Below are 24,211 nucleotides of genomic sequence, written 5' to 3'. Positions count from 1 at the left end.
CAGAAAATCGGAGATGTTTCCGGCCACTCGCCTGATTTCCGACGAGATGTACAAAAACGGCGATGTTGCCATGAGTTTTCCCGATACAGTTTTTGCGTTTTGGGAGGATGTCAACTCCTCGTCGAAGAATTCATCTAACTCCGGCGACTTTCTGGATGAAGACAACAAGGAGTACGAGAATTTCGGCACCCTGCAACACAACAAAGCTTACTGGGACGAACAAGACCAGCTCCTCCAGGTACTAAATCAGATCCCAATATTTCATACAAGAGCCACCAAAACTTGATTGACTTTTCCCCACAAGTCAAGTTTACCAATCTCTCATCTCGTCGCTCAGAAAGCTAATTCCTTTTCTTTTCCATCCTTTTTTCAGGCCACTTTATGCAGAACAACCTCAATAGAGTCAAAAATTCGGCAAGCCACAAAGCAGGCTCTAAGAGAATCAAGCGTATCATCGGGTATGCAAACGCAATGCGCTTGCCGGCGACCGGCGATGTCGTACGGATGCCGGAGTTGCCTCCAGAGACAAATATGCGATCGCCTTTTGAACCAGGGCTTCAATTGCTCCATTTGTCAATCTAAATGGAAGAGCTCTTCAGAAATCCCATCAGGTATATCCATGATTCCAATTATAAAAGAGGGAAGGGAAAAAAAAAAAACAAACAAAACTTCCCTGAAGAATTAAATTAAGAAAATTTAATAGTGAAATATTAAATGCTTCTCTGGTAACTATTTCAGGAGAGCACACCTATCTGGAAGTGACTGATAAATCAAGCAGTAAAAGAGGAGAAGTGAGGGTGGTGATAGAGTTAAGTTTTAGAACTGAATTCGAGATGGCACGTGGGAGCGAAGATTACAACAGATTAGTTAGCCGATTGCCGGAAGTATTTGTGGGAAAGGTTGAGAGATTAAGAGTGTTAATTAAGATTTTGTGTTCGGCTGCTAAGAAATGCATGAAGGAGAAGAAAATGCACTTGGCACCGTGGAGAAAGCAGAAGTACATGGAAGCAAAGTGGCTGATCGGAACCTTCGACAGGTCGGCGGTGGCCCTGTCGGTGGCCGGAGACCATGTCCGGCCACTGAAACCCAAGACTTCAATGCTCACCTGTGACTTACTGGAGAACATTCCCGGCATGCGCCGTACTGTAGTTGAGGTTTTGTGAGATGAGAGTTGAGAAGAGGATGAAGGAAAATTTTGCTCCCGCGTGTTGGTCTCATTTCCTCTTTAATACCAGTGAGAAATAAATAAGATTTAATGGGGTGTGTGTGGATATATAGTTACCCAGACTCATTCCTGAGCTAACTTTCACTGGGTTAAAAAAATTCACTCAATACCTTTAAAATTTAATATGACGAGCTCCCAGATTCCTCCTAAACTAACTCTCACCAACCTTATGTTTGAGTCAAAAATATTCACCCCATCCCTTTAAAATTATATGACATTTTTAACTAATTTATACCTTCAACAAGTTGGTTAATGGCCTTTACAATTGCTGGTAAAGAAAAAAAAAAAAAAGACCTTTACAATTATACATTCTTTGTATATTTATCTAATGAACGTTTGAATTCTTTCCAAAAAAAAACGTTCATATTTAATATATGGCAGAATTTTAAATAGAATTGATTTTAAAAAATGATACTTGGGAAAAAAAAATGTCAAAACCTTATTAATTACAATCCTAATTAAAGACATTTTGGGAAAAGGTTTATTGATTACACCTTAAAATACTAAAGAATGCTATAAATTTGTTAACATAATACTATTTCTAACCTTTAATATAAGAGTTAGTTAGTTAATTTAAGTATAAGAAAAAATTTGTTAAGTTAGTTATTTATAACAAATATGTGTTATCTTCTTTAGAATATGTATTAGTTAGAACTAACATTTGATAGAACCTTTAATATAGTAGATTGGAGTCTTATATTTAGAATCAAATTAAATATCAAATTCACTATTGTATTAAGGATTGGAGGTAGTGTTCTAGAAAAAATGTCTTGTGATTTTATAAGGAGGGAGTTTTTTTTTTTTAAAAAAGCTCGCCAATAAAAGTTGACATGAAAAAGGGAGTTTGAATTTATTATTTTTGAAAATTAATTCGATAGATATACTTTTGACAAACTACAAATCAAATGTGTAAAAAATGAAACATACAATTAAGGAGGAAGGGGGGAAAAACCTGGTACCTTCAAACACTAGCAGATTAGCCTGCCTCGTGCTTTTGAGGGGAAAAAAGGTATGGGTGGGTGGGGCTCTGCTCTTGTCTCAGACTCTCAGCTGCCGCTGAAACCTGAAAAATTGAAAAGCTGCAGAGAAGGCCCTGCTTTATTTTGGTACAAAAGACAAAACAAAACTCTAAGCCGTTTGGGTGAAAACCGATCACGGCATACAAAGTAAATACATAAAAATAGTTTTGTGTCAGTTTGTATGCAAAAAGTGTTTCAGGGTTACCAAATATCCTTTAAGATTTGAAAACGAGAAGGCTCTAACTCGTATGTGTTTGTTGGTCTAAGGTAACAGCTCCCCCCCCCCCCCCAAAAAAAAAGCACAAAGATTCTCCGTTTGAAAGTAAATAAGTTTGAAATACTTTCAGATACTAAACATGGATACTTTTCTAAATAAGAATATTGTGAAAGACTAACATCTTCTACTAGACTCAACTTATTAGTGAGGTGACAGGCATTGAATTGATTAATCTGTACATGAAAATAAAAAAATGTCCAATAACCCCCGGCGTGGAGGTATGATCTTCATTTGTCTTCTTATTGTTTTTGTCATTCAGGTACACATTTTATTTTTGTCTACGTGAATCTCTCGTCCGATCCTCTTTTATTTTTGGGAAGACGGATAGATTTCATTTTTGACAATCAGCAGGAAATTGGGCCTAAGTATGGACCGAGTTTGTTGGGCCTACCTTATTCAGGTACACAGCTACATCAGAGGGCTGGGAAGAAAGGAAGAATAAGATTTTAGGATTTAGGGGGTGTTTGGATGAAACCAAATCATGATTTGGAGAATAGCTTCTAAAAAATAGATTTTGTGAAGAAATGATTCTGAGAAGTGAGAGTGTTTGAATAGTTATTATTAGAAGTATTTTTATATATACAAATTACTAAAAAAACACAAGTTAATATGATAATAACATAAAATATAGATTTTATAATATATTTTAATTTGAAGGAATAAAATTATTAATAATATATTTTTTCAACATAATTAATAATACATAAGATATGTAATTAATAATTAATTAATATATGTGTATATATATTATAGATATAAGATTAAATAATTTATAAAAAAATAATTGATGGGTGTTTAAAGTCATATTATTGTTGAGATCTGTGACAATCGTTTTTTAAAACCCATTTAGATCAAAATTTTCAATTTATTCGAACGATTAACCATGATAGAAAAGAAGAAACCTTAAAATTTTTAAAATCTATCATGATTAAAAGAAATAAATTATATTACGAGCCACATCAATCGTTAACTTGGGCCTTGGACTTTCAAAGTCTAGAAAAATTATTTAACGTTAGCCCAAACCAAACTTATACTTTCAAACACACGAACTGATAAAACATTTTAATATAAGTCATAGAGCCCATTAGTCAAAAGTCAACACTATCAAATGAGTGTAATACGCAAAGTCTTAAATATCTCTGGCCCTTCCAATGACCTCCCATATCAGATAGTAGTGATTAAAAGTATTAGTTTACAGCACTAGAGTATATGGGCCTTATGTGGCAATATATAACAAGTCAACACATAAAACAAAAGCAGGGAGGCTATACAAGCTATAACAGCACATTATGTCTCCGGAGCCTTCCCTGATAGGCCATCATCTGAACTATCACCTGAAGATAGTAAAAACCACAGGGTGAGACAAACGCCTCAATAACCAATTTTCCAACTCATCATACATACTAACATGTGCTCGTGAGGTGTCAAGTGGGATAATTATTAAATCTCAATATCTATATACCAATGAAAATACAAATATGTATACTCAAATAATCTCAATCATCCAAACCCTCATTACGGGGGCTAGCACACAAGCCACATAAGTCTATCCCTCACTATAGGGGATCAAACCAACCTATAGGTCTATCCCACACTTTGGGGGACGATTAAGTAGTCACAAAGGTCCATCCCACACTTTGGGGGACGAATAAAAAGTCACAAAGGTCTATCCTTTACTCTAGGAACGAAGGAAGAAGCCAACCAATGTGTACCAATGGCAGCCTTACCACGTGGTAGGATAGCGTTCAATCCAAAATTCAAATAACAACCAACCATTCACAATATAACAAAAATGTCTCAATCTTTTTCAGTATAATCCATAAGATATAAATCATAATCTTTTCCAAACTTCTCAATCACAATTCCAAAAATCTCACAAGACAATTTTCATAGCTCAAAAGATATAATTTATCTACTCGAGTTTCAAATAACAAATCATTATACCAAAATAGCAAAATACTCACAAACAACATATTAGCATATATAACAAGTGGAAAGTGGTTATCTTTCGCCAAAATAATACTAAGGATTATCACAAAATCAATCATTTGTTCAACCAATAATTAATCTACACAATTAATATAACCACGTATTAATATAAATTGATTAATTAATTACACTTCTCTATATTAGTTAAATTTCTAATTTAATTAAATTTTTATTCTAAATTCCTGCAACTCTCATAACCCAAAAATTTTAAGTATTTAGAAACAACTTAAAATTTCTAACAACCCAAATTATTTATTTACCACCTCCAAATTATTTACCTTAATAAAAAGAATTTTCCACAATTTCTAAATATAAAATTATTATGTTCTAAATTCTAAAAATCTCATTTTAAGTTTAAACCTTAAAACTAAACTATCAAAAATTCAATAATACTTCAAGTGTTTATAAATAAATAATCAGATCAAAAACTTTAATGGTATAACTACCACACACACACATATATATTTCCACAAATAATAAACTTTTTAGCTACAATAATTATTTTAAAAACCTCCAGTCACCCAATAAATAAAAAACTGATTAAAATCTTAATAATATGCCAAACAATCCAAATAAATTACTTAACTTGAATTTAATCGGTAAAAATATAATATAAATCATATATAACAGATTTTTCAACTAGAAAAACTAATTTAAATACTAAAAACCAACAAATAGACAAATCTAAACAATTAAAATTAACAACTCATTCACTTCTAAATTTCTATAGTCATCTTTTATTAAAACTCAATACTTAGATCATATATAAGTCTCAAAATTTTCTCTAATCACTATAGTAATAATGTAAATAGGAAGCTTAAAATATACAGGAAATATTTATAAATAAATTTTAATAAAAAGAAGAAATTTTATATACCTAAAATATCTTCAAAACTTGCCATCTGCTTCACCGGTATGCTCCTCTTTCTCACGCACACTCTAATCTCTCTTGCTCTCTTTCCTTCTTGCGCTGGGGAATTGGGTTGTGGGGAGTGTTAAAATAACACTCCCACACATGTATCAGGTCCCCTCGTAATAATCTTCAAACTCCTAACTCCCAACTCCAACTCTCATTTCAACCTTCACCCCTCAATTTCAACATTCATGCTCAACTTTCCACGCTACTCCAAATTTTCCACCTTCACACTTTAACTTTTCACCGAAAGTTGGTGGAAAGTTGACTCTTATATATATATTTTTTAATTAAATTAGATATTACAAGATCTATTTTGACAGACACAATCATAGTCTTTAATTTGAGCCAGAAGCGGAATGAATTTACTATTGAAATCATGGTTTTGGGTTCAAAATCATGGTTTTGACTCCAACAATGATTTCGGATTATACTACAAAATTGATGCTGTTTGAATGACATCCCACTCAAAATCATGATTTTGCAAACCATGGTTTTGGGGGCACTCAAACTAGAATTCTAAAACCATCCAATCATGGAAGAGAAGCGCTTTGCTCGACGCAAAACTCGTCCAACAGCGGCTAGCATGCCGACCGTAGAATTAAGAGTCTAAGCCAATGGCCTTTGTAAAATACTCATTAATTAACAAAATACATTAGAAAAATATTTTCATCTTAGGGGGCCCCGCAAATAGGTATTAAACGGAAGCATTCACTCTCCTCACCGGCCCTTTATTGCGCGGGTCAACAGTATTGATGAATTAGGTAAAGATGTGTGTGGAAACTGGAAAGAGAGGGATTCAAAACTCTCAGTGAACAAAAAACCTACATAGTAGTTCTGATGCTACGTCTTGAATCACTGGCCATCTCTCCTACGTAGCGATTACGTCCCAATGAATAGCGAGTTCTAATAAAAGTTTGAGATTTGAAATTCTACATTAATAAAATGAATTTAATTAAAATTAAAATTAAATAATTCAAATGAAATAATATTAATATTAAAATAATTAATTTTGAAATGAAAGGAAATAATATCTATTTAATTCGATTTAATTATATTAATTCTATTTATAATTTATAAAAAATAATTAATATAAATATTTATTAAAAAAGTAATATAATAAAATAAATTAAAATTAATTAGAAATTAATATAAATAAATATGTAAATATTTTGCCAAACGCTCAGTTCTATTTTTACTCCTCTGATGCTATTTATTGTAAAATAGAAAGAAAAGATTTTTTATTTATTCATAAGTTGTATTATTAAATTTTTTATGTGAAGGCATATTATTGGGTTAATTTTGCTCTCATGAAATATGGGTATATTAAATATAAATAAAATGAGAAAGTTGTTAAATTTTAAAGCCTAGTAATAAAATTTATATTTTCTTTGTTGTTATGATAAAACCTGTCAAATATGACTTATAAATAAGATAAAGAAGCTGTCTTTAGAAAATATAAACAATTTCCTCATTTATTTTCTCTCTCTCTCTACTCTCGACAAATGAGGGCATATTTATATATTTATTATGCATTTATTATCTCTGATTAATCTTAATTGACTTTTCAGTTAATGTAATCTAGTTGCTATAAGTTATAACAAGAATCGTTATTACTCGAAGCCACAAACTACAAAGGTGAAATTTCCTCATGGCATAAAGGCTGAATCTACAATTGCAAAAAAACCTCGTTAATATTAGAAAAATGCTTTGTTTAAGTTTGAACTATTGGCACCCTGCTCTATCAGTTTATCTACTATCCCTATTAATATTTCCTTGGACCAATGCCTTTGCATTGTAATAGGGAGCCAAAAAAAAAAAAAGGGAGTTTGTGTTGTTTGGTGTGTTGCAAAAGATCTGTATATAAAATAAAATGATTGTGTACAACTTACAAGTCCATGTTTGTGGGGATCATATTTTATATTTTTATTGTTATTATTTTGGAGCCATTCACTTTAAAGGTTTAACTACAATGTAGAAACTTTGAACCTTGCCACAATGGCATTTGAATTTTGGTGGGGAAAATGATGCGCATGACGCTTGATGCATAGTCAAGGTGGGCTGCTGGGCCTGGGCCTACTACATTCCTTTTTTTAATTTGATAAGTAATAAAAATAAAAGAAAACTATTGCATGACTTGATACCAATTAATACGTCATTATGCCTATGCCCCTTGAAAGCGATCGTTCTAGAATAGAACTCAAAGCCCGATGTTTAGTAGAAAGACTTCGGTCTCACAGCAAGTGTTGTACACTTGGAACTTCGATTGGCTTAGGCGAGCATGGGCAATATCACGGTCTTGTGTATTTTCCCCACCTAAACAACTTGAGTTTTATTATTATTATTATTTTTTCTCATTCAGTGGAGTTTTTAAGCATTAGTTGCCAAAATACTCTCTCTCATCTTATTTATAAGCTTTAAATTTGAGAAACGTGGTAGTTCATTTTATAAGCTTTAATTTGAATTTGTTTACTTTAATGTATTTTTTTTAAATATTGCTTTTAATTATTTCTCTTTGATTACATTTTTTTCACATATGTTTTTTATTCTTTTCGCTTTTGGTATAAGGGTATATTTGAAAACAAAAGATACTACTCTTCTAACCTATTTATTATTTTAAACCAATTTAATTATTTATTTATTATCTATAAATTAGTTTATTTAAAGTTTATAATAAGAATCGGAAAAGAGTATAAATTTTAGAGGTAATAAAACCCGGTACTAGGTTGACTCGCAAAATTTTGGCCGCGCCTGTAGACTTCAACATAATTTAAAATTAATTGCATTTTTTTAGAGTCTCCGGCGCACTTAAGCTAAGCCGCATTTGGACAAATCTTGAGTCTATATGTTCAATAGACGGTTAGGCCAAGCGCTAGTTGAATCACCCCCACCTATACGTCCATGCGTGTGAGGTATAATATGAAGGAAAAAAAACATTGAAAATTCTATTTTTAATAGAGTTAGGGTATATGAACTTAATATGCTGAGTTTAAAAAGTGATGTGCCAACCAGTTATATCATAAACGCATCTCTTTTTTAAGTTTAACGCCCAGATCGAACCCTATTTAGGTAAATTTTTTAATTAATCATTTTGACTAATTTTTTAAAAAATAATAATTTTAAAATTTTATTTTTATTTTAAATTTACACATGTTTAAAATAATTATTTTAAAAAATACAAGCAAAAACAAAAAGAGATCAAAAGCAAAGAATGCCACGTGGCGTTCCTGTTACCGCTGGATTGCCTTAGTGGCTGACACTGCCTGACTGAGCTCATTCATGCTAATCAATAATCTTAGTTAAATAAACTAATCTCTAACACAGGCCTCTAAGACTAATTCATTGCATACCAAATTAACTATATTTTTTAAAACTACCCGAATGCAAAGTAAAATGATTGCATACAAACGTACGATCCCTTGCTTGTGGGAAAATCTTTTCATTTTTTATTGCAAACTTTTTATTTTTTTAAACTACAGCGGATAGAAACTCTGAATCTGGCCATTAATTACATTCTTTAATTAAGCTTTTTACTGTTACATGAACTTGATGGAAATACGTCATTAAGATGATGTGTGCAGATCATAATTATAAAATATGCATGTGGGGTTCTAGGATCATTGTATCCTAGGATCAATGTGTTGGACCGAGACATCATACCTGCTTTATCATTCGGATTGTTTTATATTAATATATACTTCAAATCCAATTATTCTGTGAGCTTTTCATTGGGACGGACGGATATGCTAAATAATCAAGTGTCATACAGTCACCGACGGTTAGGTTAGGTTGAGTAAAAGAAGCTCAGATATTTTGTTAAAAAAAATAAAGTTAATTATTTTAAATTTTATGAATATAAATAAAATAACGTTGGGATGAGTACTTTCAAATTAGTTTGATAATATTCAAACATGATATGCCAAAAAAAGTGCCCTCACCGAGTTGATTTTGAAGCGCGTCACAGTATTAGGAAAAGCATATTTAAATGGAAACCATATTGAAGGTACCTATATTTCTCTCAATTTTAATTTAGTACTTATGTGTTTTTTCTCTTTAATTAAACCTTTAATTTTATCTTTTTAGCAACATTAGCTTTTATAACTTTGTTCTATTAATATTTTAGTCTCTACATAAGGATTAATGATGTTAATAGAGGAAAAAATAAAGATTTAGTTAAGAACAAAAAACATATAGGTACCAAATTAAAAATTGAAAAAAGTATAGGTACCTCCAATATGGTTTTCCCTATTTAAATTGCGGGTGAACCCCACTTCTTCCCTAAAATTTCTTTATGAAAAATATAATTGTACGGAAAAAAGGTGTTTTGTGTGGGATTCTTTGTATGCTTATTTTGCAATGATGTGTAATTGTTTATGCTCAAAGGCAGTCTATTTCCTATCTTTATGAGTTGAAAAGGGTGGCCTCATATTAAAAAATAGTTGCCCGGTTCTTAATATAATACTTGTTTAACTAATTGATTAGATTACGGAAATTAGGTAAGTTAGTTACTTATAAAAAATATGAATGTTTTTTCCTAAAACACCGTAATCATCTTTTTAATATTCCTTCTCTTATTCTATTTGATATGGTTGGAAAAATATTTATAGGGACAATTTGAAAAAAATTGATAAATATGAGAAATAGGTCTTATATTTAGAATCAAAATTAACTTAACAATTATGTCTTATATTAAGAACTGGAGGAGTATATATTAATAATAGTCATCGGGATACAGAACAATTGCACTTTTTTTTTATTTGAGCTCTTGATCTGAATACGTCATTACGATGACATGTGTGGTGTATAAGTTAAATATATTATATTGTGAGTCATATTAGTAATTTAGATTCAGAGGAATGGAAAGAAGTTTTGTACATGAGAAATCATTTCAGGGAGATACTCCAATACCGCCTCGACTCACGTGTATTGGGCGCACATGTCTACTTAATTAATATTTCAAAGCAATTTAAATTAATTATACTTTAATTAGATCCTAAGCCTTGTATCTAAGTGAGGGAATGGGATGAGCAGAGTAGACAAACACGAGAATCAAAATCTCTATCTTACTTAAATCATAGAAAACTACAAGTGTCTTGCTTATTCGTAAATATATTTATTTTGAGCAATGCGGTGTTCAAAAAATCTGTTTACTTAAGTAAATTTATTCAATCAAATTGGAAGCATTATTTTTGAGGAAAAATTAATTTGCAAATTCCCATAATTTTACATTTTTAATCGGGTTCTTGTATTTTTGTAAAATCAGATATATGTTGTTTCACTTAATCTTAATCAATTACTTGTAGTTCCCCCCTTTATTAGTTTCATCTGATTTTTAATCAAGGAAAAATTCCAAAAAAGCACTTAGAATATAGGGAATTTCATTTGGGTCTTGAAATTGTGTAAATGACAAAAGAGTAATGACCCAATTTATCATTTGTAAAATCAGGAAAAATTGACAACCTTTACTCTCATTTGTATTTATTTATTACAATGATTTAAGGAATCACTATAAGAGTTTAGGCGTCACCTAGATTCATGAGAGAAAATAACTATTTACTTTTTCGTAGTTAGGTGTCTTGTTATAACTACAATAATAATGTAATCACTAGAACAGTGTAAGCGTTACCTAGATTCGTGTAGAGAATAACTACTTATTTTTTCGTAGTTAGGTACTTGTTATTAATTACAATTAATTATGTAATCACTAGAACAGTGTAAGTGTTACCTAGATTCGTGTAGAGAATAATTACTCACTTTTTTGTTATCAGGTACCTTGTTATTAACTACAATTAATTATGTAATCACTAGAACAGTGTAAGCGTTACTTAGATTCGTGTAGAGAATAACTACTCACTTTTTCGTTGTCAGGTACCTTGTTATTAACTACAACTAATCATGTAATCACTAGAACAGTGTAAGCATGGTATAGATTTGTTTAGAGAAAAACTCACTTTTACTTAACCGGGGCAAAATTATCAATTCCTCTTAATTTTACAAATACATATTTGGTCATTGACCCTTTATGTTATTTGTACAATTTCAGGACCCAATCAGAAATTTCCTATATTCCAAGTTTTTTTTGGAATTGTCCCTTTAATAAAATCTTTGTAATTTATTTTTCTTCATGTTTAATGACTTGAAACTATGACTCGACTAAGAATCTTGTGAAACTATAAGAACTTGATATAACAAAATTTATAGGACATGATTAAAAATCTTGCAAAATTATGGGGACAGGAAATTATTTTTTTTATTCCACATACAAATTTATTAATTTTTTTCAAAAATTCACATTTTCTAATTTGATCTGAGAAGATCATATTAAATATATAGAGTTGAGTGTCTCATCCTTATCATTTTAAACGTGTTTCTTGAGTTGCCTACTTTTCATCAGGATCATATTGCTAATAGCATATGTTTAGATTCAAAGCATAGGGAGAGGAAAAAAAAAACTACCCATATACATAAACAGTATAACCCTGCTCAGTTTAAAATGGAAGGGGCGGGCGGGAGATTCAATTGGGAAATGCTGAAAATCAAAGGCATTTAATTAAGTGTGAAAATAGAGCATAGAAAAGCACGTTTAAAATAACTAATTAATAAGAGTTGACCCAAAACAGCAAGAAAAGGGACAAGATAAAGATAAAGCATGGATGGGAAAAGGCAAGTTGAAGAAGAGACCACAGTATTACCAGCGTTAGTGTTAAGGTGTTTGTTCCGGCAGCAAAGATATGACCAATAATTATGATTAGCATCAAATTAAGAATAGTTATGGCAAAACCGGACAGAGAGAAAAGGAGGAATTTCGAGGAAAAGGAAAGGAAATTAAAGCTTTTGGAAAACAGAGGAAAACAACAATAAACACTCATTATAATGACACGATTGACCAGATCCTTGCCAAAATTTAATCATTTATTTATTGTTACAATTTTTCAAAGAATATTGATTAAAAATCATAAATATGAAGTGTAAAATTAGATTTATATGATCTAGGCGTGTTGAAAGTGATGCTTGATTGGAAGGAAAAAGGGAGGAAGTGCGTGACTGCAGCCGCGACGTACGCAGAGATGCATTTGGATGTTCAGTCCTTAAGAAGAACGGCCACTCTCCCTTGACTTTCTTCTGTGATACACGCTTCCTTTCGTTGTCATTAGCCTGTCCCCCTTGCTTTATTTCCAGCGACACAAAATCAATGCTAGTACTCTTCCAACTCTAAATATAAAACTTCCTTATAAGACTAGTTGACTGATTTAAGAAGATTAAAAAAAAAATTAGTTAGTTACTAGGTGTTGTCTTTCCTAATATATTCTTGCTAATCAAGTATATTGGCTAGAACTATCATTGTTAGAAGGACTACCTTAAAAAAAATATATAAATATGAAAGACAAAGTAGATTGGGGTTTTATGTTTAGGACCAAAATAAAACTCAAACGAAATCTTATATGAAGGACCGGAGTTAGTACTTATTATAACTTATTCTTTTATATATTATAAAAATAATTTAAAATAGTTTGTCTTCGCTTTTTAGATATTTCTCAACACCGACTTTCCGTTATGTTTTTATATATATAACTCACTCATAGAAAAAAAAGTTTTAAATACAAGATATCTGTAACGTAGTTAGACGATATTTGGATAGAAACCAAACCATAATTTTAAAAGTGTTTTTACGGTATATGAAGTAAATATGTGGAGGAGTTTGTCTCAATTTATAAAAATATACTTTTTATTATTGCCAAACACCCCTCTTAATAGTCTTTTTCAATTTTATCTACTATGTTGAATACGCTTGAGGAATATAGGCAAGAGAAGATGTACTCTATATTTCAATACCCTTCCTTTAATAAGCAAATGTGAAAAGTTTATTAATTTAAAGCATTTTTTTAGTATGCTTGATATACGAAATGAAATACAAGTAACTTACGTATAGAAATAGAGTGCCGTGTGTGTGCGTATGTGTGTGTATATATTTTGCCGGTCTGTTTATAAGGTAGAAAGAAAGGATTTTTTTATCTTATTTATAAGTGATGTCATTAAATTTTTAATATAAATAGATTATTTTAGCTTTATCTATTATATATAACTGGTTATTTCTTTTGAAAAATGAATATATTAAATATGATAACATTGAAAAAATGTTAAATTTAAAAATATACCTAACGAGGTTTAATGTTTTTTCCCCCCACTGAAACATGAGGATTAGATGAATAACGGTTTTCTATAATGTAATCTACGATGAAGATCAATGGAAGTATGGGACTAATTTTTAAAATATTTTATGGTCTTTCATCAGGGATTTTTTTTACTATATATTCCTTCGGGTCTTATTTGTACGCTTCAAATTTAAAAAGAGACATAGTTTATTTTATAAGTTTTAATTTGAATTTGTTTTAATATTTAATGTATTTTTTTCAATGTTGTCCTTAATTATTTTTTACTTGTCACATTTTCCTCATATTTTTTTTCATCCGTTTTCTCATTTATGATAAAGATATATTTGAAAACAAAAATATATTTTTAACTTATTATTATTTTATTCAAAGTTTATAATAAGCATCAGCTAGTACTCCACATGAGAAACATTTATTAATTATCTTCTGAATATGGCCTTGGTAAAGTAGCCCTCTTTTTCTATTCTTTGAAAGTCCAGTATTAAAAAAATATTTTTATCATAAGTCAAAAAAAAGGTCTTTAGCAGACTCATGAACGCAGTGAATGGGAAGAATATCATGTTGGGTACGCAACGAAGGGGAGAAAAAACATTCCTTATAATTATCAGGTTATAGAGAAATGAAACATGAAAGAGAAAATACCAAGATAATTATTAGGGGAGAGAAGCAAAATATTTTTGTTTGATGAAGAACAAAATTTGTTTATTGCTTAGCTTCTTATAATAAATGAATTGTAGGCAATTCGTTCTTCCCTCGCTCCTATTGCATTTATTGGTGCAAAACGATCAATACCAACCAAAATTTTATTTTTATTCTTTTAAGATTGATTTTTCCTATAATAAAAAAAAATTTGTCATCTTCAAAGGCACATAAACCAAAACTTGTGCACTAAACAGGGAAGCGATTTTAATAATTAGTGGGACATGATGAATTAAGCAGTGTTTTATATTAAATAATTAATTCATATCAAAGTAGACAATATTATCTTATTGCACTTGAAATTGTTCTTTGATGGTTGACGTTCTGATGCTTATAATTGTTCAATGTATCTTCCTAGTGGAAAGGACCGGCAAGCAGAAAGAACAATAAAATATTATTAGCACGGTTATTCATGTAAACTAATATTCCGCATTAACGTCAACCAATGTCTAATTACTTAGTAATTACTTTATGATTTCGTTTCCATCTGAGAAAGTGGCGCTCTCAGCCACGCCAGGCAGCCAAAAAAGGGCTATAGAGAGGGATATTACGTGGCAACACATAAAAGAGGCACGTGGATATTGACTTTTTCTAATTTGACGGCGAGACGGAGGACAGATTGCTGACATCTCTGAGATGACGTTTCGGTGCGTCCCTCATTTATCACTCCCTCACTGTGCTTTTCGCCCACTTCGTCACCTTCCTGTTTCACACTGATCTCACTTCGCAATTCCCTAAACGCATCACACACACACACAAAATCCCATTTATATATATATATGTATGTGTGGGATCACGCAAACATTATATAGCGAACACAAATGAACTCATCCACCATCATCTTCGCAAACACAGCGGCAAGCTTCTTCGCAGAACCAAGGATAACAACAATGGAAGCTCAAGGAAGCCAGAATCATCCTCCCCCTCCTCCTCCTTCTTCCACCAAAGTCGAAAGAAAAATCATAGAGAAAAACAGAAGAAACCAGATGAAGATTCTCTACTCTAAGCTCAATTCTCTCCTGCCTGACCATAACCCAAAGGTTCTTTCTCTTGCTTCTTCAATTCCTCTGCATATTCTCTGTATGTGTGTAGATATGTAATGTACTGATGTGAGGCTCAATAATAATTTGTGTGGTGCAGGAAATACTGCCGCTTCCTGATCAAATAGATCAGGCCATAGATTACATAAAGAGTTTGGAGGCGAAGGTGAAGATGGCTCAAGAGAAGAGAGAAGGCTTGACGGGAAGGAAAAGGCCATTTGCTGCGAGCAGCTCCAGTAGTGTTATTGAGACTAAGAAAACTGTGGCAAGATCACCAGAAATCGAGATTCGTGAAGTGGGTTCGTCTCTAGAAATTGCTCTGATCACGGGATTAGATAACCAGTTCGTTTTCTATGAGATCGTTCGTATACTTCACGAAGAAAACATAGAGGTTGTGAGTGCTAACTCCTCGCTTGTTGGCGACTCAATGCACCACGTAGTGCATGCAGAGGTATATATATTATACGCTTAATAATTCTCAGGTTTTCCTTCACATTCTGTTTATTTTCCGAGAAAATCATATTTTTTCGGGAATCCGTGTAGGTGAACTAATATTTGGTTTTGTTTTGCTTATGTGGGTTTTGCAGATTGGGCAATCGTCGTATCAATTCGGAGCAACCAAGGTAAGCGAGAGGATAAAAAGATTTGTGTACGGGTCATCAAGTGATGTGGAAATAAACCCTGAGTGGTGGGATTTTGAGAACATTGCTTCTGAACCCTGGAACTTCTAATTAACCAGAGGATATATAATTAATTAAGAGCTTCAATAATCACTGCCCTCTATGTCCAATGGATATTAATTAATGGTGGTGTAAGATTTCAACTTCTTGCCGCCAAGACGTTATCCTGAAATCTAGCTTCGGATTTTCTCCTGTACAGTTGTACTTTGTAACTCTTCAATCATCTCATACAATATAAATAAGCGAGGTGCCTGTATTTAGCTTCAGATCTTCAAAGTGAGTATTCTTGTGACCTGTGCTTTAACTATTAGCATTATATTTTCATTTATTATTAAAAATTAGAGAACATGCATATGCTAACTCCAGAACATTAATGAATGGTAAATCTGACTTAAAAGAATTATGCCAATTAATAAGGAATTGATGAAGCTTCAATGAGTTAAACAATGCAAATACAATGGATCTCCTCCTTCAACAACAAGACAATATGATGAAGCTAAATAGCTAATTATAATGAGGAGCAATCTTGGCCAACTGAAAGAAGAACAAAGCAATCGAGATCTCCTCATTATTCAACAAGGCAACATGTCTGGTTCCTCCTTAGCTTCAACGAGCTGGTGGAAGGATCTAGAATGATCTGAAGGAATGGAAGGCTTTGATCATATGGAAACTGATGGAGAATATAATCCTCAATGCGGTATGATCTTTCCAAGCACTTTTAATTACATGATTTTGTTTGAGTATGATCTGAGATAATCATTTCATGATTTTGCTGAAAACATGCGGCATGATAATTTTCTCTCTATTAGAATCACTTGTGACTGAGGGGGAAATTGCTGTTTTGAATAATTTGTTGGTTCAATAAATTATTAGAGCCATGTTTTGAATGGAAGATTGTTTAATTTGGAACCGATGCTTACTTTATTTAGAAGATATAAGAAGACTATGTGAGATGGGTTTCAGAGGGAGATATCTTATCAGTGGCTATGGGTGAGGACTCAATCTTTATGAAATATGGTAGGAGACGTCTCACCCTATATGCTTGAATATTGAATGGTAATTTAACTCAGTTTCGTTGCGAATTGCGATAGCTCTGTTGTTTTGGAGGTTTGCAAAATCTTTTAGAACGCTTCTTTTATCTCTCGCCACAAGAGAGTTTCGTGACTATAGATAGAGATGCAGCTTAGGCATAAAGTAGTTAGCCTGTTTTGATGTGAAACCCACATGTCTTTGAAACATTTTGGAGCTATGTAGTAGCTAGGCTCTTTTGATGTGGAACTTAGGTACTCTTTAAATCATTTTAGACTTGAAACTGAATGCCTATTAATTAGATCTTGAGCTTTAAATAGTTAGATATTTTCTAATATTTAAACTCGTGTTCTTTTTCTTGCAGAAGTGAGGCTACTATTTTCTTAACTAATAACTTGTTAATAAGCGGTTAGGCTCTTTTAATTTAGAAGTCCTCCCTTTGACAATCGCCCATATGATGCATATGGAATTGACCGCTCAGTATTATACTTCCAATGCTCTTTATTACAAGAACCTCGTGTATTTTTTGTAATATAACATGTTTTAACCTCGTGCATTTTATTGAAGATAATTCTGATGTTTTATAAGAAATAATTAACCAATTCAACTAATTTTCCTATCTTATGTAAAGTAGTCAAGTGGAGCTTGCAAAAAAGGATGAGAAGGGATTATCATGATGGGACATTAATTATTTTGATTTTTCTGCCTAGACTCGTTGTCCTCGTGCTGTTTGTGGTAATTTTGTTGTTTTCCTGGAAGTGTCGTTAGTTTCTGTGGTGTCTTTGTACAAAGAGGAATCTAGGAGAAAGGAGATCCAAAAGAAGAGGCATGCAATTATCCAAGTCTAGCAGTCCCCCCCTCCCCACAGCACATTCGTATCCGTTACATGTTCAAATTTTGATGTATACCGCAGACCAATTGGACTTGGATCTAATTAAGTGCCTGTCACTATCTGTGGGTTCTCTTTCAATTGATAATATGAACTTTCCGTCCAGAAAGGAAGAGCAGACGATGCAGTTACGTGCACATAATCAAGTTCTGTCGGATTGTATAATTAAAGGTGCGCGTACCGTTCATTGAATTTTTCAACGACGAGGGTCTGACTTGCATGTGAAAGCAAAAGACTGCAACTTTTATTCTTTGCTGTTTCATCTTATTATCATGTATCTGTTTTTGGAATTTCTCTCTGCTTTTAACATGAATGGCTCAGGTTACCCCACTGATTCAGAAGGTTTTACCAGTATTGATTTTTATTTATTTTCAATAATTAATTAAAAATTCATAATTCTGATCAAACTGGATAAGTATGGCAAATTGGGAGCTAAACATTGATAGTTTAGTTTACAATCTTGTACTATTTGCTAGCCAAATCTGTTGGATTGCATGTAAAATTCCCAAGAGCTAAATAATTAACTCTTCGGGCCGCAGCTTCTTTTTGATTTTTCACATTACCCATTACTAACCATGGTTGTTAATTAATTGCTATGAAATGTTGAACATTTGTAGTTTTTGCTGATCATATAATAGGCCGGTGTGACTTTTAAACACAGCTAGTGAGAAGGGTTTAGGGGAGACTAAAAGTTTAAGGATTAATTAGTGAATGGTTTCCTACATGCTCTCAAAAATATCTACTGGGTGTGCTTTACGGAACCGCTCTTGCCTCTCCAATCTTCCAAGCTTCAAGAAATAGCCAAAGGAAACAAAAATTAAATTCTTCTGAGGCTGAACAATTTTTTTTTTCCCCCTGGAAAAACCACATCAGAAGTCCACAAGTTTCCATTAAGCAGTAAGTGCAAAAGCCTCATAGCCAAAGCCTCTAGAATAGGTTCATAAAAATTATATAGAACTATCTCTGTATCAAAGAAAAAGAAAACTACAAGACAAATTAGATTAGCCTTTGCATAGAAAGCTTACATCTGAAGCACAGAGGTGCTCCGAACTTGTACCGTATGCCATCAAACGATTAAAAAGGCTGCCTTCAAAAAGAATTCTTGTTCATTCAACTGTCGCCAGGCAGTAGAGTTTACATCATGAGTTGTTTCACAGAAACATTTTGTCGATATGCTGAATTAGAATTTAAAAAAGTGGGAGAAATGGCAAAATATTTCTACGCCTTAATTTCCAACTAAGCTAATGATGCTTTTAGATTGGGAACACAAGATATCTTTGATTATGATTACAATCTTTCACCAAAAATATAAGAAGTTTCATTTATAGAATAATTGGGAATGTTGCAGTTATTATTCCCACTCCAATGTCAGATAGGAGACTGCCATGAAACTTTCTGGACGTTTTATTGTTTAAAATGAACTTCTTTTATTCTCAGAAGAAGTCTGCAGAAATACGCTGAACTTTCAATAGAAGTGACATCAATCAAACAAGGACTGCCTCCCATTCAAGCGTTTCACCCGCGAACATGGGCACAATGTCTCCGAAAGGAAAGGAAAGGAAAGGAAAAAGTCTCGGGCACCCTCCGTTGAGCCTTCCTCAGCTTGATCTTTGAGTTGTTTCTTGGAAGGCCATAGAAGTCTGGTCCATTAAAGCTTGTGAAGGCCTCCAGCTTGTCGATTTACAATAATCATGCAAAGTGCGAGCCTTTCCTTCGAGCTAGTTGCATCACACAGATAAGCAGTTTACTACATATATATAATAAGCGAACAGAAATGCTAGTGACCATATCGCCTAGGGATCAATGGATATTTGCTTTAAAAGATTGAAGAAATAATTATGTTACCAGCATTAAGGAAAATAATATGCTTTGAGTCCACCAAGGATAAAGAAATAGCTAAAGGAAGAAGGATAAATCAGCAGAGGTTGGAATTCATACGCAGAAAGACCGCTTAAAGACCGCTTTTCAAACCTTTTCTTTGCATTGATGCAATCAAATGCTATTCATGAACCAACGCACTGAAATTTAAGCAAATACGAGTTCATCACTGGAACTCACCCCCTTCCCCTGCTCCTTAGACCTAACAATATGTTCATACGCCAATAGAAGACTTGAAACCATAAGAATGTAAAATCTAACATATGAATGAGGTGCCACCTCTTCAAAGACCTTGGCATAGAGTGATAGAGCGACAGGGGAGATGTGTATGCCAGTACATCCACAACTACATTCTTTTACGCCTTTCACGAGGAGCGCTGTCAGTTCCAAGGAAAAACCTTTTACTTCCACTAGTGACAGCAGAAACAATGGCCTGTCCTGCAAAACAAAAGTAACAACAAGGAAGCTTAAGGAAAGATAACAATATATATATATATATATATAATTATGAGAAGAAAAAATATCAGAAAATGAGACCGGCAGTAAGAATAATTTAAAACTCAATGGATGCAATCATATTATAAGTAGATCATAACATTCATGCCCTTTAAATCGTTTATTTCAAGTTTTTAATGAAGTCTGATATAGCACATGAAAGATATTGAAAATTGAAATTATTTGGACTAATATAACAGAAAAAACGTACTGTCGATTTCTCTTTTGAGCACTGGAAGACAGTAATTGTGGGGTTGCAGGCCACCTAGGAACAGAGCGTTGCAGTTCAGAAGAAGATGCTGGGGTGTAACAGTTGCAGCAACATAACCTGACAAATAAAGCAAATCATGAGAAAATTATGAGAAAAAAAACGAAATAATAACATAAAAATAAAGCTCATTCAACCTGATGATTAGACATACTTTCTCTGCAAGACTACAAATTTAACAACATACATGGTAGTAATATGTTCCATTACGACCTTCAGCTATGGAAGCCTTCGAAGTAAAGGCTCTAAAATTGTTTCAATAAAGACCTTTTCTTTATCGAAAACATCAACACTTGGATCTGTAATTTCCCCGTGAACCTGTAAAGAAAATGATTCAAGCATAAGGAAGTTACAAGAAAAGGCATCCTAAGTACTTTAAGACAGAAGAACAACCAACAGGAAAGAGGAAAACACGTCACTGGGTGGCTTGCAAAGCATCATTCAGTACATGCTTAAGGCTTCACATGTTTATCATAGCAACATGCTGCGAAATAGGGGTCCATTATGATAAAATCAATCATAAGGGGCTCATAAGATTTGAACAATTGTAAATCAGGAATCCTCCACTGGGAAAAGATTGTAAAATAAAAAACAAAAGACATTCTTAGTTATAGCCACATATAAACCGAGATCATACAGTTAAAAAGGAAAGAAACAATGGAAAGAAACAAGAGTAACAATTTTTTTTTTTTTTAAAAAGAAGACAAATAAGCAAGTTACATAAAATCATATAAGTACCAACAATGGTATATTCTGTCGAACCATCTCCTCTAGAGCAAGAAAACATTTCCCAGAAAGATCAGTAATACCATCTTGGGAGTTTGTGGTGGCACCACCAGGATAAAGCTTTACACCACAAATAACTCCACTTCTTTCTGTCAATGCAGTTAGCATCATCAATTAATGTAACATATTCATTAAAAAAAACAGATAAATAAACACAAAGATGGATGAAACAAGAATTTAAACAACAGATTGAAGAGCATATATATACAACCCTGGACATGCAAATTAAACTTGCTACTTCTTAAAAACTTCTTCTAGTCATATACTGGAATAAATTTCACAGGTAAATTTCTTTAACATTGTGTGCCCACAAACTAGACTCACTTGCAAGTTTAATCTCATCAGGGCTTGTCATGTCTGTTCGGTAAAGAGTCATTAGTGGAGTGAAGTTGCTATCTCCAGGGAGTGCTTTGCAGATGGACTCTTGATAAGCCACAGCAGTAGCCGTGGTAGTAATAGTTGGCCTCAAATTTGGCATAACTAGCCCTTCCAAAATGCTTTGCGCTGTAATGGGGTACTAGTCATTACTCAGGATTCAAAAATTATTTCATTTGTAGGAACATTGAAGGCACTAGAAGCAAGCATTCGTCGCATGCATTCCCTAAAATTCATGAGATTATATATGGATTGACTACAGACCTTTCCGTTATTAGGTGAATTTACTTGGAAGGAATGACAGCTTTGAGAAGGTTGCCATCATGAAGGTGAAGATGCCAGTCATCGGGTTGTGTAATAGTAAGCTCCATCTTTGGTCCTTTAGATCGTAGGTGCTTATGCACCTCAAATTTTTTAGATGAAAAATTTAATACCTATAAATGGAGATAACAAAATAGGCAATAGTATTATCATAGAAAGAGAGATAACTCACATGTAAGGCTGCGAAGCTCATGAAAATAGAGATTGGTTTCATAAATGAAACAAAAAATGAGTCAGATTGCAGAAACAGTTCAACGGGTAGCAGTAGCTGACCTTTAAGGAGAAAAGAGAGCAGCTGCACTTATTAGAGTTCAAATATGGTCATCAGCCAAGTATTGAAGACATTAGAAGGTAGGAATACAGCGGGACGTATCGCTTTTTTTTAAATACACAGAAGACTAGTAAAGGAAGATCGTGTCATTGAGTATTTGACTAGTAAAAACACTTTCACTTTCACAAATAAAGTTATATACAAAATTTGACAATCACTTGGTAAGGAAGGCACAAAGTCTTCATCATTCTTAACGCGGCAAAACCATCACAAGTATCTCAAAACTTGCAGAACTATCTGTTAGGAAGAAATTGTAAGATGGACGGAAATCAGTTTACTTTAGCGGGACCTAAAATGGCAGGCATTTCTATACAAAGGGGAACGAAAAAGATGAAGTGAAAATGGACTTGGTTATCAATCATTTGGTTGTAGTTTAGTCTAACAACCACGAAATAAGATGTAAAATGCAATAATTTGGCCTAGATATGTATGTCAAAAAAAAATTTAACCTGGATATGCTTCCCAATTGTTACTAGCACAATCATTAATCAAAGGCATGAACAATAATCCTTCATGCAAAAGGCCTGAATGGAATGTCACCGAGAATGATAGCTTTAGACAGATTTCTTATAACTTGGAGTTTACCGTGACATAGGGTGTTCTCCTAGGCATTTTATCAAACACCCTCAAATCAATCGATCACAGTGGTCCTCATAGGTCCAACGCATCAATCATCAATCAATTTGCTTGCAAAATAAAGCAACCCAGACTAACAGAATCTCATTGTTCATAAAAGCCCGAAGGTCTAAAGAGTCCACATCAAAATGTCACCCAAAAAAAAAAAAGATAATATCAGCACGATTTGTTGCAACGTCCAACTCTAAAAAGCCAATCCCATTTAGACATTTAAGAAAAAGTAATTTGGAGGTCTTTTAATTATACTCAGTTTTGAATCAAGTTCTTGAGTTTTTTTTCCTTTTTTATTGGATCCTTTAAATTTCCACCGTTATATGAACCACTCCCTAAACCTCAAAATGTTAAGTTAGAATTAACATCGTTGGAAGTTCTATCTGAATCATCATCTTCTTCGCCTTCCTCCCACCATAACCCCCAAGCTTTCTCTCTCCTTCCCGACCATTATACACCTCATTTGTCCATCCCCAACATGTATGCCATTAGAGCTCGACTCTTTTTGACTGCACAGCGGCCATTATTACTTGAACCATTGTACCCGTCATCAACCAGGATGCCTTCACATATGGGCCTGGCCATGTCGGATTCCATGACTGGTGCAGCAACTCTGCTTCTACGACGGAGGTAACCATGATCGATAAAGAACAGATATAATAATGCAGGCTCGACTCCGATGAGACATTTTGGAGAAGGAGAAATGGATGAGTTATATGCATTTCTTTCTCATTTGTTGAGGATGATGTCAATAACTGAACAAAATTCGACTTGGGGTGCTATAGTGATTAAAAGTTGTAATATGGATATGATCGCAAAATAGCACTCTGCGCGGAAACATAGGAATAATTTGGTTCATGCTCTGGTCACTCTAGATATCTTGTTGATTTAATTAGTGTCATAAAAAATGAGTTGGGTGTGAATTAGGTACATTTGCTGAGATATTTGATTAAAAGGCCTTGTGGATGATTTCTAAATAGCATCCACCAGCAAACAAGAAGTCATTTGCTGGTGAGTGCCATTTAGATTGGACATGGATGAGTCATATGTTGTGAGAAATAGATGAGTTATATGTATTTTTTATGATGGATATGCAGTTGGTCGGCCAGGTAAGCCGTTTAATGTGGGGGAAGGAGATGATATTGAGGAATGAAAAAAGGAGAGAGAAAGCTTGGGGTTACAGACTTACGGTGAAAGGA

The 24,211-nt window shown here is 33.2% G+C and overlaps 2 protein-coding genes and 1 pseudogene across 2 annotated transcripts; 2 read left to right on the top strand and 1 right to left on the bottom strand.

Moving 5' to 3' along the window:
* On the top strand, positions 1 to 1,432 carry LOC114762549 (uncharacterized). The gene is made up of 3 exons (XM_028952041.1): positions 1 to 238; positions 374 to 611; positions 739 to 1,432. The coding sequence occupies exons 1-3, from the start codon at positions 14 to 16 to the stop codon at positions 1,161 to 1,163; spliced, it is 888 nt and encodes a 295-aa protein (XP_028807874.1). The 5' UTR covers positions 1 to 13; the 3' UTR covers positions 1,164 to 1,432.
* A 13,701-nt stretch (positions 1,433 to 15,133) lies between these two features.
* Positions 15,134 to 16,232, top strand: LOC114762496 (transcription factor bHLH162-like). The gene is made up of 3 exons (XM_028951989.1): positions 15,134 to 15,333; positions 15,434 to 15,784; positions 15,921 to 16,232. The coding sequence occupies exons 1-3, from the start codon at positions 15,184 to 15,186 to the stop codon at positions 16,062 to 16,064; spliced, it is 645 nt and encodes a 214-aa protein (XP_028807822.1). The 5' UTR covers positions 15,134 to 15,183; the 3' UTR covers positions 16,065 to 16,232.
* Positions 16,233 to 19,415: 3,183 nt separating this feature from the next.
* On the bottom strand, positions 19,416 to 22,104 carry LOC114762497 (dihydroorotase, mitochondrial-like; annotated as a pseudogene).
* Between the last annotated feature and the right edge of the window lie 2,107 nt (positions 22,105 to 24,211).

The sequence above is a fragment of the Neltuma alba genome, unplaced genomic scaffold (assembly GCF_004799145.2).
Source record: "Neltuma alba isolate B1F8T4 unplaced genomic scaffold, ASM479914v2 tig00011218_pilon, whole genome shotgun sequence".
Classification (NCBI taxonomy): domain Eukaryota; kingdom Viridiplantae; phylum Streptophyta; class Magnoliopsida; order Fabales; family Fabaceae; genus Neltuma; species Neltuma alba.
Note: the sequence above shows the minus strand (reverse complement) of the source record. Positions and strands in the feature narration are given on the sequence as shown.